The following is a 15,579-nucleotide window of genomic DNA, read 5'->3' on the forward strand; positions in this document are numbered from 1 at the left end:
ACATAGATTTAGAGATATTTTTTTTCATACAGGAAAAGACTTCCGAGAACTAATCATGTGGCCTATAAATCCTGTTTACTACAGATAATCAGAAATGGAGCAAGCTTCTCAGCCTACCCATAGTGGCAGATATGTAATATTTCACATTTACATGAAGGAAAATTCCATAATTCTAAAAATATATTTACTGTATTGAGATTAGAAACATACTCTTATGTAATTAGATTTTGAAGATCCGTATTGAATTGAAAAGGTCAGACCTAAAAGAGTGGGTAATGAAACAGTATATTTTAGAATTGCTTCTATATTGTAACACATTGTATTTATTATATCTTATATAACAAGGTAAAACAGAAATTCTACTAATACTTCTTGCTTCTGACTAAAGTTTAATAATAATGAATTAATCCTCACTACATCCGCATGCATGGATGAGTTGTCATCTCAGTTCCTGGATGGATAGATTGAGGCACAGACCGATGAAGTGACTTCCCCAAGTTCACAAAAGATGTATTTGGCAGAGGCAGAAATGGAGTTCAGAACTGCCAGGTCCCATTCCTTAATAACAAGACAGTTCCTTCTCCTGTATTAATTAATATGATAGGGAACTATTTTCCCCAACCATGAGCCATTTTGCATTAAAATAAACTCAAAAGAAAAAAAAAGTAAAGTACATATAGGACTCTTTAGTGGAGGAGGTATGAGAGAAGCTGCTGACAAAGAGGTAGGAGGAAAAGTGAATCTGCAAAGGATCCAGCAGGTTGGACTGACAATTGACTGAGTATAGCCATCCAAGAGAGTGATATATGTGCATATACACAATTGCATAATATGTGTTCACATACAGTACTGAGAACAACTTATTTACTATTAAAATGACTTATGAACATGCATTAATTTCATTGCAACACATAGATCATAATTTGTAAATATTTTCAACAAAAGTCTGCAAAGATCTCGCATAACATAAAACACAGGTACCATTAATTCTCTTTTTTAGCACCATAATTTTATTGACATCTTACATAATTGATTTTTCTCCCCCAGGATAAAGTAAGCACAATCTATTGCCTATTCCCTTCCTCCCCTCTAAAATTATGTTTTTCAGGATTCATAGATACTTTGCTCTAATCTTTCAAATCTTCTGATTTACAGTGCCATATATTGTCATTAACTTTGACAGCCCCATCTGAATGTGGCTTACTGCTTTTTATAGGGTACATTTTAAACTCAGACAACTCAGTAAAGCATATTTCCCCTCTCTTCTGTGCCCTCTTATATCAATATTATTGTAAGTATTCCACTTCTTGCTGTGTTTTCCTTGTACTTCACTATTCCTTTATTTCAGTCAGCTCCAATGTAAGATGGAAAAATGGCATTTTAAAATGTTGTTTCTAACTGTAATACTAATCTTAGTCCTTTTTGTGTTATGCTATGGTGCCCTTTTTGTGGATAAGTCAGATCAAGCTTTGGATGTGCTTATTTTGAGTACAACTTTGCACATGTTTTCTGAAAGACTAGATTCACAATAACTTTCATTAATTTGCTGTTAAAAGCAACAAACCTTTTTTAACTTTGATTTCCCCCCAAAGTGTTTATTTTCATTTCTATATTTTGGACTAAAGTGTTTTACACGTTTGCGTATTCGTTCATTTTTATTAACTTTCATTCTAGTTCCTCTAACCCATTTAGCATGTTAGCAATAAGATGCTGAGTGGGCTGAAATCTACTTCAGTGTACTGTCTATGCCCAAGGTACTGTGGCAAAGAAAACTTCATTTAAGTAGCCTGGGCATCCTGGTAATAACCCCTCTAAAGAGGGCATTGTGGTATCAGGCCATGAACCTGAGATTCAGTTATCATTAATTCATATACTTAAATTAAAAATGTTAGAAAAATAGGGGAGGCACTTGGGATTCAAGCCACCTATGATTTTTAGCTATTGTCTAATTAGCAATACATCTAAGCAATAAAGTTTGGATTTGGTTCTAAACTCTCCAAATGTGGGGATTCTTTGAGGAGAGGGTTGGACTAGATGACCTCCTGAGGTCTCTTTCAACCCTAATCATCTATGATCTATGTTAGGCTCTAATGCTTGTCTACATGGAGAGACCTAGTGCATAGCAGCTAGGATGTGAATCTGCAGCAAACTGGTCAGCCACGCACTAAGTCACCATGTGGACCCTGCTACTGTGCGCTAAAAGTTTTCAAGCAAGTTCCACATGGTGACTTAGTGTGCGGCAAGCTGGTGCACTGTAGATTACACTCTTAACTTGCTGTGCTCTAACTGACCATGTAGTCAAGCCCCATCTCTATACGGAACCATGCTCAGAAACATTGTAGGATCCATAAACTTCTGTTTTTCTAAGGATACCATCTTGTTTATGATGTAGTCTACTTACACTGGAAATCTTATGACTATCACTTACCAGGATGTTTTTTAATTATGATTATACTGCCACCTTCTTATTTAAGCATATACATAAACAAACAGAATTTGCCCTAATCAGAGGAGCACGTATGTGGCTGCCTAAACCCTAGAAAGCTGTCTGTGGTCTCGGTGGCCAGGTTAAGCTGGACTAGTGTTCAAGGCTGAAATCAAGAAATCTCTGCTCCATGCTTGAAAATTGCAGAATTGTTGGGGAGATGAAAACCTAGTGTGCCTTTTTATCCTTGATCACTGGACGTGAGCAGGGTATGGATCCTGCCTCTGATAGCCAGTGAGATGGTCCCAAAATAAAAGGGTTGCTTTTGTCATCTCCGAAGTGTACACTGATTGTTGCTTCAGGAGGAAAGAATCTAGCTTGTTGAAGTCCTATTACTACTGTTTGCCTGAGTTCTGTTCTTTAGTTCAGCCAAGATCGTAACAATTTTAAAAACTCTGCTGTGGTTGACTGGCTGTCATGCAGACAGGGTAGAACCACTTCTTTCAAATACTTGGGAACCCAATGTTGCTGAGTCTTATTGGGTAGAACCACCTCTGACCCTGTAAGTAAAGGAACAGGTTTGGATGGTTGCATAAAGTAAAAATAAAAATCACATAGCCTTCTCCAGGGCAAGTGGAGCAGCCTATGGGGGAGCTGTAGAGTACTCATGAATCAACAGATAGGGAAACAATTACCATTTAGACAATAGCCTTAGTTAATAAATTATTTGTGAAAGAAGCCTACTCTTGAGTTAATTTTAACTTACTCTTTATTATTCTGAAAATAAATGTAGAGTGATTTCATTTCTTATGAGCTTTCTTTTAAACCACATTGTTCAATATCTGTTACTGTGACATGTCTCTTGTATTTTGTCATTTTCTGTCTAATTAAACAATAAATCTAACCTCCCGAGAGATTATATTTAAAAGAAAAGTCATGACAAGGGTTAGAAACTCATTCTGAAAGTACCATGTATTGTCACTGTGCAGAAGAGAGGATCTGAACACTTCAAATTTCTGAATTGTTAAAAAAAATGTAAGGCTGTAAATTTGACCCTGAATTTAAAATAAAATAGCTTTAAATACAATCCTCAATTTAGCAATGCAGGAACAAACCTTGTATTATGGAAATAAAAATATAAAAATTTGTCATCTACAATGAGATACAATTTTAATGTCTCCCACTATGGCACTTGAGGTTCCTTCTTCTCTTGCATAATTTAGAACCCAGTCACTATGGATGAAAACATTTTAAATTGTTCATATACTCCACAGCAATTTTTCTTTGGGAGAGGGTCAAGTTGCAGCTCCACTGGAACACCATGATAAATATTTTGGATGTATAGGTATTTTAATCCTTTCTGAATCTAACATCATATTCTAGGTTATGTCCCCTCATTAATTAATTTAATGTAATGCATATAAAGTAAGAAACCAGGGTAAAAATATGCAGTTTTTGTATAATAGCTAGTGGCCCAGTAGGCCTGGAAGCCTTCCATAAAGCATGACAATCTCATTTGCTAAAATAGAAACAGACAAAATGAATGTTATTTTAGACGGGAAAAGAGTGATGCCAGATTAAATCCAGAGGGTTTGAATTGGTTTGGAGAACAGGAGCATCACATATAGAGGCTCACAGTATAGATAGGAAAAGGAAATTTTGCCTATGTCCACACTGTTTGATATAGCTTGGGGCAGTAGGATGATTTGGAAGTGATTCCCAGAAAATATGTAGCCCCTTGAAATATTTGGAAAGTAAAATGCTATTTAGGTACATGCTGCGGTGTATCCCTTGCAAGCATAGTTATCTGTAAGTGAAATTTGCAACAGTTACATTGCAGCATGGCTGTTGGCTGTACCTTTGAGTATGTGGATATTTGGGGTCCTATCTAGGAGTATTTTGGACCTGGCCCCTCTCAAGTATTAGTGGATTCTAACTGTTAAAATGTTCATTTATTTACAGACTGAACTACAACAGTTGTATAGCTTATGAGGCAGAGATTTTAATGGCCTATTCCAACTCTTGCTGAAGTCAATCGAAAGACTGCCATTGACTTCAGAGTGAGGGTTAGATCAGGGCTTAAATCAAGTGGTGAAGATAGGGTGACTCAGGGTATGTCTACACTGGCAAGTTTCTGCGCAACAAGCTATACCACTTTTATTAAAGCGCTGGAATTAAACCGCTGTTGAATGTCCACGCTGTGCTCCTTGTGATGGATGAGCGCATGCACATTAGGAGCTCTTGCAATGCCTCATGGGGCAGGCACAGTGTCACATGATGCAGGTTTCCCCATCCCACTGTTCCATGTGCATCCTACTACATTGCCAGCCGCTTTCAACTGAAATGGGGGTTGGGGGGGGGAGAGTGTGTGGCAGGAGAGGGTATATGGGGTGAGAGAGACAGTGTGTTTTGGGGGACAGCGAGTGTGTCAACATGCTGTCTTGTAAGTTCAGCCAGTGGCAGGAAGCAACCCCCAGTCCTGAGGCAGGGGGAGAAGGAAACCCGACATCAGCCCCCGTCTCCCTCCCCAGCTCTCTGCACAACAATCTCTCTCTCTCTCTCTCTCACACACACACACACGCACAACAATCTCTCTCTCACACACACACACACACACACACCTGCTTGTGTGTTCAATAGCATGAGCATTCCACATTAATGGTTTGCTTTGTGTCCCAGAGCACATCAGCACAGCATACAGGGCCTGTCAAAAAACGGCGCTATGAAAGGGGAGGGGCGCATGTCTCCAGGGCAGCCGAGTTCAAAACTATGAGCAGAGTGGCCACTTGAGGGATTATGGGACACTTCCGGAGGCCAACTGATTGCTTTCTGTGCTGTAATGCGTTTACACTGCCAATACAGCGCTGGAGCCTCTGCGCTTTAAGGCTTACGACTCTCATTGAGGTGAGTTTTTTGCAGCACTGCAACTGAGGAGTTTCTGCGCACTAAGTGGCTTGGCAGTGTCTACACCTCGGGAGTTGCACCGCAGAAAGCTGCTTTACTGCGCAGTAACTTGCCAGCATAGACAAGGCCTAAATTATCAAGGCTACTCTGGAATGGCCGACTCCAGCTACTTTTGAAGCCAAAAGACTCATTTTCATTAACTTTAATGATAATTGGATCGGTCCCTTGGTAAGTGACAGACCTGGAATTAGAACTCAGAAGTTCTTGACCCCCAGTCTCATGCTGACTTTACTATGTCATATAGGCAAATACAGTCTGTTGATGTAAACGGGCAAAGCAATAAGTTAATCTCTCTAGAGGTGAAGATTAAAAATGGAATATGAAAAAATTTGAAATTCCAACTTCTAGATAGATATGATTTTCTCACTGCTTACCAGGTATTGATCAATCTAACTACAGTATAAGCATTACAATATACTCAATTAGAAGCATAACACAAAGGCCTTACTAAATTGAAAATCTTCACACTCTGCTAAAATGTTACAATAGTTTTACTCAATATATAGATACACTGTGCAACATTTTCAAAGTTGCCTTTGCCTCAACTCTGCTTATTTAAACTACATTTTTAGTTTTTAGGCAGCAAACTTTAGATTCTTACATTTTGGCATGATCAAAACGTCAAACTAATGCAGACATGGAAACAGTGAGATACGTACATCATGGTATGGTTGAATTTGGAGACTGAAACTTTATTAAAACTATTAACCAATGGGGAATCACTTACAAGACCACCTTCAGGACTTTCTAGTGCAGATTTCAACTGGGCAGCAATGGCTCTGGGTTCTACAGACCTGAGGGTTGGTATGAGGACAATACCCCCTCTGTACCATCAACCCAAACCAGGGACCCTGGCTGGAAGCCCAAGTCCCAGCCCATTCCTCTCTTCCACACAGAAGGTAGGAGAGATGAGATATGGGAAGCCACATGGTATGTGACACATGGGGGCACACTCCCACAGCATACAGTGCTGTGCTCAGGGCCTGTGCCAAGCAGCCCATAGGGTTACTTGGAACTCCCACTGGATTCTTTTTTAAACCATCCACTGCACTGAAACCTGGCAATATTATGATGAATGTAATGTATAAACCACAGAAAATCATTTTAGAATAGAAACACATAAATTGCTTTAACAGTAGTAATCTATTGTCAAATACTATTATAATAAAACACACAGTGATATTTTCAAGACTGACTTCTCATAGAATCCCAGGGTTGGAAGGGACCTCAGGAGGTTATCTAGTCCAACCCCCTGCTCAAAGCAGGACCAATCCCCAATTTTTGCCCCAGATCCCAAATGGCCCCCTCAAGGATTAAACTCACAACCCTGGGTTTGGCAGGCCAATGCTCAAACCACTTGGCTGCTTTTTCACTATATGGCCAATGAAGGCTATAAAAAAGACTTTGACTTAATATTGTATTTCTGACACTGCCATTATTAGAGCCTATTCTTGATTGATTTTGGCTCTTTGTCCTGCATTTATATAATTGTTGTCCCAGATTTCTGTGTCAGAGTCTTGAGGTGCGGTTACAAGGTTAACAGAAAAAGCTTGCATAGGCTGTCAGAAATTCAAACACATGAATCAGAAGCACATTGCTCTTTGTTGTATTTTATAATACAGCGATAAATGGTTAACACAAAAGACTCTTTACACATCCTATCATATCCGCAGGTTTACAGGGCAAAATTTTAAAAGAATATGTAAAGATAAACATAAAAAGAAACATTTTCATAAGAGCAATTTAAGAAACCAGTCCAATTTGAAATACCTATGTTTTGCATGCAGGTGTGTTCCTAACAGATTATACAGTTGCATCATGGACATTTAAAAATTATCTCACGTGTGTATGTAAAAATAATATCAGATTAAGTGACGAATTAGAGAAAGCTTTGCATGACCACTTGTTCCCTTCCCCTTCATTTATATGCATTCTTGCTCCAGCAGTATTTGCACATAATAAGACAGAATGGGGAACAACGCTGCAAGGGATATAATTCAGGGTAGCATCTGGTCCTGTGCTTTTAAAAATGAGCCATATCCCATTTTTCACTTGTATTTGTTTTTTGTAAGAAAGTGGGTTTCATTATGTTTTTGCTATAGTTTAGGTTTGTTGTTGGTACATGGTATAACACCATTGGTATCCCCTTGTTGCGGGTAGAGAAGTGCTTTCCAAACCAAGAGCTGTATTCTGGGTAGCCTCTCTACAAGGACTTGCCAGAATGTTATTGAAGAGTGCAATCCATGCTTCTTCTTTGTGCCCCTGCAGGGGTGGCTGTCTGAAAAGAGGCAGGTAACTATATCTACATCTATACTTGGTGCTCAGGGTGTGATTCCCAGCTCGCATAGACATAGTCATGATTTCTGTCATAAAGTTAGCATGCTAAAAATAGTAGCATGGCCACCGTATATTTGTGCCAAAATACAAGGTCTTTTGTGATATAGGCAAATATCTGTTAGGAACTAATATGGCAGCAAATCCATTTTTACTGGTGATTTATTGTAAAGCCAGGTGTATTTCAACTATATTCTGTTTAGGTTCTTGTGCTGCTCCTATAACAGTGATATCTAGAAACCACTATGGAAATCTAAATTCAGGTTTCTAACCTCAAAGGTTATGTCTGCGCTACAAGCTAGGGGTGAGATTCCCAGCTTCTGTAGACGTACACTTACTGAGTTAGCATGATAAAAATAGAAGTATAGCCATGGTAGCGCAGGCTAGCCCCTTCACCCAAGTACATACCCCCAGGATTCAGGTGGGTTTGCTCTAGGGATAGTTAGCCTATGCCTCTGCTCACAGCCCCCTGTGCTACAGCAGCTACACTGTTAGTTGAGTGTGGTAGCTCGATGAGACCTAGCATGAGTCTGTCTACACGAGCTGGGAATCAGATCCCTACCTGCAAGTATAGACAGAACCCGTGAGTCCATGGCTCTGCCTTTAATCCATTCTAACCAGAACAGAAGGGCAAGTATACTGGGACCTCTCCAAATCTGCTGTAGCTGCCACTCTAACGTGTGCTTTAGGGGAACCTCAAGAAGGTATTCTGACAGTGTCAGAGAGGATTCCACCTTGTAAGCTCAGCAGCTGTACATCTCCACATCTCCTTCACCTCTCTCAGTGGCACCTAGCTCAGAATTACTGTGACAACCACGGTTACATTTGGAGATACAATTAGATGACTGAGTTGAAAATGAATTGAAATGCTTAGATGACCAAACCCAGGACTTCCCAGATGTGTTATTATTCAGACATTCAGTAGTTTGTTTTGCTATTGTGCAATTTCAATTTCTTGAAATTGAAAATATGTGCAAGTTCAGTTGTGTGGCCATTTAATTATGCAGTTGACTTTTATATTTCATATGTGCAACGCAGATTAATCTTATGGACATTTTAGTGTTTCTCTTGCATTCCTATTTTCTCCAGCTTTACCAGTGGAATGTTTTCAACGCTGCCCTTTACCTTGTTTTTTCTCTTACAAAAATTAGTCATTTTAATGGAAATGAGAGAGAGAATATTTTAAATAGAAAAATGAACATAGAGACTTTAAAACCTGGATATTTCAACCTAGGACTCGGGGTAAGTAGCCAACTGCCAGCCCCACTCTTTACATCTGGAAGTGATTCAATGTCCTTTACTTAATCCAGGCCATTGCTGGGAAAACAAGGTCATAAAGAAAAGGAGGACTTGTGGCACCTTAGAGACTAACAAATTTATTTGAGCATAAGCTTTCGTGAGCTACAGCTCACTCTCAAATAAATTTGTTAGTCTCTAAGGTGCCACAAGTACTCCTTTTCTTTTTGCGGATACAGACTAACATGGCTGCTACTCTGAAAGGTCAGAAAGAAATTTTCTCAGCAGGTTAGATATAAAAAAGGGTAGTTATGTGTTGTTAACCTGGTTACTGTAGCAGTATTTTATCACTATCATAAGGGTAATTATTATTGGATTACTCTGTATGGGTCTCCAAAAACATTGCCAAAATATAATATGATACTATTGTTTGCTTTGTTATGAATTTTCACTGGTATTTTTGTTTCAAGAGCATGAAGTGAAAATTGCATGCAAAAGGTTGGTGGCCACATTTTCTAAAGTAAATCAGAAATGGACAAAGATGTCTCTGAAATCCAAACACATTCAAATAATAGTTGTGGTAATTACTGATAATTATTATGATGCTAGCATACAGAATCTTTAATAAGAAAAGGAGTACTTGTGGCACCTTAGAGACTAACCAATTTATTTGAGCATGAGCTTTCGTGAGCTACAGCTCACTTCATCGGATGCATCCGATGAAGTGAGCTGTAGCTCACGAAAGCTCATGCTCAAATAAATTGGTTAGTCTCTAAGGTGCCACAAGTACTCCTTTTCTTTTTGTGAATACAGACTAACAGGGCTGTTACTCAGAATCCTTAATGTTGATCAGAGCCTCATTGTGCAGGATGCTGTAACGCTTAGGGGCAGACATGGTCCTATCCCAAAGAGCTAAGATGAGTTACATAAAATTAGTGGAAGAGCGAGATAATATATTTATGTGTATCTGATTTTAATATCCATATAAATATGTTTGCTTCTTTAGGGTTGCAATTGCATAAATGTAGCCTTTCCCTAACTGTCTTTGACATTGGTTCAGATTCAAAACCAGAAGGGTATTAAAACCTCTCAAGCGTTTGCCAGATTATTGGCAATGTCAGCTCAGACACCGAACCCTACCCTTGATTTTCCACACATCCAGACCCTGATCCCTAACCTGAAGCTAATTCAGATCTAGATCCAAACAGATCCAAACAGTCATCTCTAAAGTAATACGAGGAATATTTTCATTCATGTGAAAATTTTTCCTATGTGCCATAAGAGACAACCTTTAAAACAGAACTCCTGTCCAATGTCTCTTCCAATATTATAAAGAATATCATTTTAAGGAAAGGAGTGTCCTTCATTATGGTCCTCTGAAATGAATTATGGATATCAGGGCCAGTCTTAGGTTTTGCAAGACCCTATAAGAAATAATACCTGGACTAGCTAGCTACCTCCTCCCTTATATCCACATACTCCATTCATCTCTGTATACTCAAAACATTCCAATACCCACCTCTTGCCTCATGCATCACCCCTCATGCTGTGGCAAATCTCCCCACCACATTTATGAAGACTAGTGACTCCTTAAATGCAGCATGCATTCAAGAGGTAGAGTAAAAGTGTACATTTCAGGGCAGCGATTGGCAGTTACAAAATTCTGTGTGTTGTGGGCCACTGGCACAAGAGTCAGACAGGACCAGGAAAGGGAATCAAGCATTGTGCTTTGCCTGGCAGTCACATTTGTACATCAGGTACAGCAACATATAGAGGTTGCACAGGACTTAGGCTGCTACTGCAGGTAAGCCCCCCAAAAGCATGTAAAAGAACATCACAATAAATAGATATGTAAATCCCATTAACTGCTTTTCTTTATCATTTTTCATTAACTTACAGTGCATTTTTTGTTTGAGCTTCACCCTCCTGGATTTATGTGCAGTTCCTCTGTGATGTGAACCTGAGGCTGAGAAATTTTAGTTGAGTGCAAGAAAAGTTAGAGAGGCCACAGGAAATGGTTTCATTTGCTAGAAGGGAAAGAAGTTTTTCAAGTTCATGTTTTACACAGTGAAATAATTACTCAACAGTGACTATCTTCCTTTGTTTCTTGGAATCAGCGTAATGTTTCTTGGAATCATTCTTGGAATGTTTTCTTGGAATCAGCATAATGTTATTAAATGATTTATATTTCACAAACAGATTGTCTTATATTGTATTTTTGAGTGAGAGAATATTATCTCCATTTTACAGATTTTTTGACACTTTGACACATGAACATTTAAAACTTTCCTGTTTACTATCAGGTGCTTCCATCAGTCATGTTTATAATTTTTCTCAATTTCCTTGCATTCTGGAGTCTTTTAAAAATGTCTTGCCTTTACTATTAGAAGGCAATACATACCAAGCTGTATTTACATATAAAACCTTGGACTATAGTTGTTAACATTTTGCTCTGTACATAGAGCCCAATTTTATAGAATTGATAGCAACATTTTAGTATTCCTAAAGTCCTTTGGGGAGAAGCAGTGTACTTAGACAGATGAGTAGTCATCTAAGTTTATGAGAACATAGATACAGTCTAGCATTGCAAATTTGTCTTTATGCTTCTGCTGTTTTTCAGATACTATGAAAACGTGTTTATGTACTTGTTATACTCCCCTAAACATGGAATGCATAAACTGTTACAATTTGTAACATTTTCTTGATACGGCTAAACGCAGTGCCTTGCATAATGACAGGTTTCAGAGTAGCAGCCGTGTTAGTCTGTATTCGCAAAAAGAAAAGGAGTACTTGTGGCACCTTAGAGACTAACCAATTTATTTGAGCATAAGCTTTCATGAGCTACAGCTCACTTCATCATAGTATGCATCCGATGAAGTGAGCTGTAGCTCACGAAAGCTTATGCTCAAATAAATGTGTTAGTCTCTAAGGTGCCACAAGTACTCCTTTTCTTTTTGCGAATACAGACTAACACGGCTGTTACTCTGAAACCTGCCATTTTCTTGATAGTACATCATTGGTAGATCACTTTTAAGGTAGCATTACATCCTAATCTAAGTTGCAGCGGTGTATTAACGCCTCGGCCGACAAGGCCTAGGCCTAAGGCAGCAAATTTGCAGGGGCAGCAAATTTATAATACCAGCCAGAGGCTGCTTCCCCCAGCACCGGTTCGCGCCCTCCACCCCCAGCCCCGCCCCTATTCCCCACCCCCTCCCTGCCCCTATTGGTCCCCTTCCCCAAATCCCCGCCCCGGCTCTGCCTCCTCTCCTGAGCGCAGCGCGTTCCCCCCTCTTCCTCCCTCCTTCGTGAAGCTGTTTCATGCACAAGCACTGGCAGGGAGCGGGGGGAAGCATGACCCAGCGGCACGCTCAGGGGAGGAGGCTGAGGCGGAGGCGGAGCAGAGGTGAGCTGCTGGTGGCGGGGAGGCAATTATTTCATGGTCTAGGGGCAGCAAAATCATTAATCCGCCACTGCTTAGTTGTATAATAATAAACTACAGCTACATAAACTCTCCTAACTGCATATATAGACCTCTGTCTATCTTAAGGGATGTGAGTTGAATTTAGCTCAAATGTAGTTTAATTCAAATACTGTTCTTGTATTAACACAAAATATATTCTGTACTTTGAAATATTTTGCTATCAAGCTATGAACCAACATTTTAAAATCCTTTTAAAGAGAATGAAATTATGCTGGCTATTGATTACTAGACCATTACAGCCTTAAGAATAGCTTTCAGTTCAGCATTTCCTTGCCTTTTCCTCTGATCTTTTTGAACTATGTACCATATAGAACAATCAATATTGCATATATTAGACCATTTACATTAACTCTCAAAATCCAATAGGTCTCCATTTTTAAAGGAAATAACAATTTCGTCTCATTGTGTCCAAAAATTGTAAACCAATTAAAGAAATATTGACTTGGGAAAACAAACAAGAATTTATTATTATCCTTTTTCCTTATTTCACATTGTGGTCCCGATCCTGCTCCCATAGAAGTGAGTGGGAGTTTTGCTGGCCCTCGGCTGTGGAATTCCCTTCCACCAGAAATCAGGATGACCACGTATCTTGCCACCTACCAAGTGAAAAGTAAGACCCACATCTTTGCAAAAGCCTTTTCACCATAACAACTCAAAGAATGGCCTGGTATCATTACCCTAAAGATAAGTGAAAGAAATATTCCACCCAAAATAATTATGCACAGTCTAATATGAGGGAAGGAGAAGAATATAGTCCTACAGGTGGTTTGATGTCTTATGTAATGTTATTGGTACCCAGAGACTGCAGTGGTGTGATGCCTGAGAGATAGACTATGTAGGCAAATGCAGGATCCTATAAGTAAGGCTCCTACTGTAGACCAAAACAAATTTCCTGATATATTGCTGAGGTGTCGAATCCAAAGCCAGATGAAATCTTTACATTGACTTCAGTGGGCCTTGGATGAGGTCCTTGATAAAAAGCTAAGTCTTAATTTGAACTTGAAATCCCAAAACAGACCATTAAAAATAGTATACTAAATGTAGTAATGGAGCTATTTGATTTTTCTCTGACGTGACAAGCAAAGTGTTAAGTCCTAAAATGCATGTGCTATCTTCTATGCAATGTAAATGGTAGAAATATGGATAAATTCTCTTTAGATGATATACAACGTTCTTTAATCTACACAAATCAAATATTTTATATAACATTATTGTATTGAGTAATTCAGAGAATTACTATCAGTTAAGTAAGGTGGTGCATAAAGGTCAAACTCAAAATATTTGTTGTGAAATTATATGCACAATATATTGTGAAATGTGAGTGCATAATAAAGAAATCCTAAATGTGTACTAATAGGCTGAGCAGAAAAGTAACATGAGATGCTCATATGTAAGCACCAAATTCTGTAACCCTTATTCATGTTAAACAGTGCCCATGCATGTGAGTAATCCCACTGAAGATTTGGATGAGTAAGTGCTACTCAATATAAGTAAGGGTTTCAGAATCTGGCTTTGTGGATCATCAAAAGATCCCCCAGTGTGGATGACAAAAAAATTTAATGTGAGAATTTATATTCTGATTTACTCTTTCTATAGAAGAGATTTGAGCACAAAGGCCTTTAAAAACTTAAACTGTTCTACCCTTTATTTTGTATGATCTAGCATCTTTGAGAATTTTAACCTTTCCTTTAAAATCCTACAATAAAAATATTGAATATTATACTCGTTGCCCCATTGTACATTTAATTGTACCTTTGTCATGAACATATATTTAAGGTCAAATGGGCTTGTTGCAATATAATCATTTCTTAACATTCTTGATTTGGGCTACTGAGAGTACAGTTTAGAATGCATTTCCTCTGTCTTCTTTTACTAATAAATAGGGCTTCTGATTTTTGGGTTTCGATAATAAACATCAATAGAGCACCCTAATACACAATAAATAAATAAATAAATTTAAATTGGTGTTTATCCAGTAATCACTAGAAAAATACTGGAAATGGTTACTTGTATCTAAAGGCTTGTCTACATGGACCAGTAATGCGGACTACGGCGGTTTGCTTTCTAAAGCACATCAGCATGTTGCACTGTGTAGAACCCTGCTGGTAAGCACTAAAGCTTCCCTAGTGAACTTTAATGTAGTGCTCTTTGAAACAGAACTACATTAAAATGCACTAGGGAAAATTACAAAGAGATCGCTCGTTACAATATCTACGTCTGTAATGAGTAATATATATCATAGACATTACTCACTACAGTATATGCAAAGAAAGAGCCCTGAACCCCCCTCCACCCTGATTTTTGGACATGTACGTAAAACTCAAAATAAACCTCAAAAAATGAAATTAATAAACCCCCCAAAACGGAAGCCCTACTAATAAATGACTGAGAAAGTCCGAATGTGGCTAAAGACTATACTTCAGACTCAGAAAACAGAGACTGCTCCCATGCATGCATCTTCTGTCTTTGTGGTATATCTTTGTAGGAACCCAAAGTATTTATCACATAATGTTTATGCAGTTGATTTCTCTCTTTTAGAGGATGAATTTGGTTTTTACAACATGATTCTTTGTCTTCTTTTCATAGGCATTTCCTATTTAAACATGGATCTGGTTCTTCAGCTATCTTCAGTGCAGCCAGTCAGAACTATCCTTTAACATCCAATACCGTTTACTCTCCACCTCCTAGGCCACTTCCTAGAAGTACATTTTCTAGACCTGCCTTCACTTTTAACAAACCTCACAGGTGCTGCAACTGGAAGTGCACTGCTTTGAGTGCTACAGCTATTACAGTTACTCTGGCACTGTTGCTAGCCTATGTTATTGGTAAGCTTTTTGTTTCCTTTCTTTACCCTTTCTGTTCAATTACCATACTTGTTTTCAACGTAATATAAATATCATGTTTTACTAATAACATTTGCAGGGGAGTGCTTCATAAATCCCAGAGAGCAAAATACAACCTAGGCCAGAGATTGAAAATAAGATGGAATTCTAATCAACTCATATTCTGTTAACCACAAATACTACCTATTAAAAACAAGAAATATTATTCAAGACAACATGTTTACACTAGTTGAGGACTCCCACTGGTTTTAATTGCTGTCGTTGACCATTTTCCCTTAAATTAAAAGTTGGTCTGA

General features: G+C 38.5%; 1 protein-coding gene across 11 annotated transcripts in view; it reads left to right on the plus strand.

Annotated features, from left to right (window-relative positions):
* TENM1 (teneurin transmembrane protein 1) overlaps window positions 1-15,579 on the plus strand; it is a 1,397,628-nt gene that overhangs the window by 1,162,469 nt on the left and 219,580 nt on the right. For 9 of the 11 annotated variants that reach the window (XM_073361279.2, XM_073361281.2, XM_073361264.2 and 6 more), the window contains 2 exons: window positions 12,958-13,050; window positions 15,027-15,265. In XM_073361279.2, the coding sequence (XP_073217380.1) occupies window positions 12,958-13,050; window positions 15,027-15,265 (332 nt within the window). The remainder of the gene's footprint in view (window positions 1-12,957; window positions 13,051-15,026; window positions 15,266-15,579) is intronic. The other 2 variants (XM_073361277.2, XM_073361278.2) reach the window with 1 other exon arrangement.

The sequence above is a fragment of the Lepidochelys kempii genome, chromosome 9 (genome assembly GCF_965140285.1).
Source record: "Lepidochelys kempii isolate rLepKem1 chromosome 9, rLepKem1.hap1, whole genome shotgun sequence".
Lineage (NCBI taxonomy): Eukaryota > Metazoa > Chordata > Testudines > Cheloniidae > Lepidochelys > Lepidochelys kempii.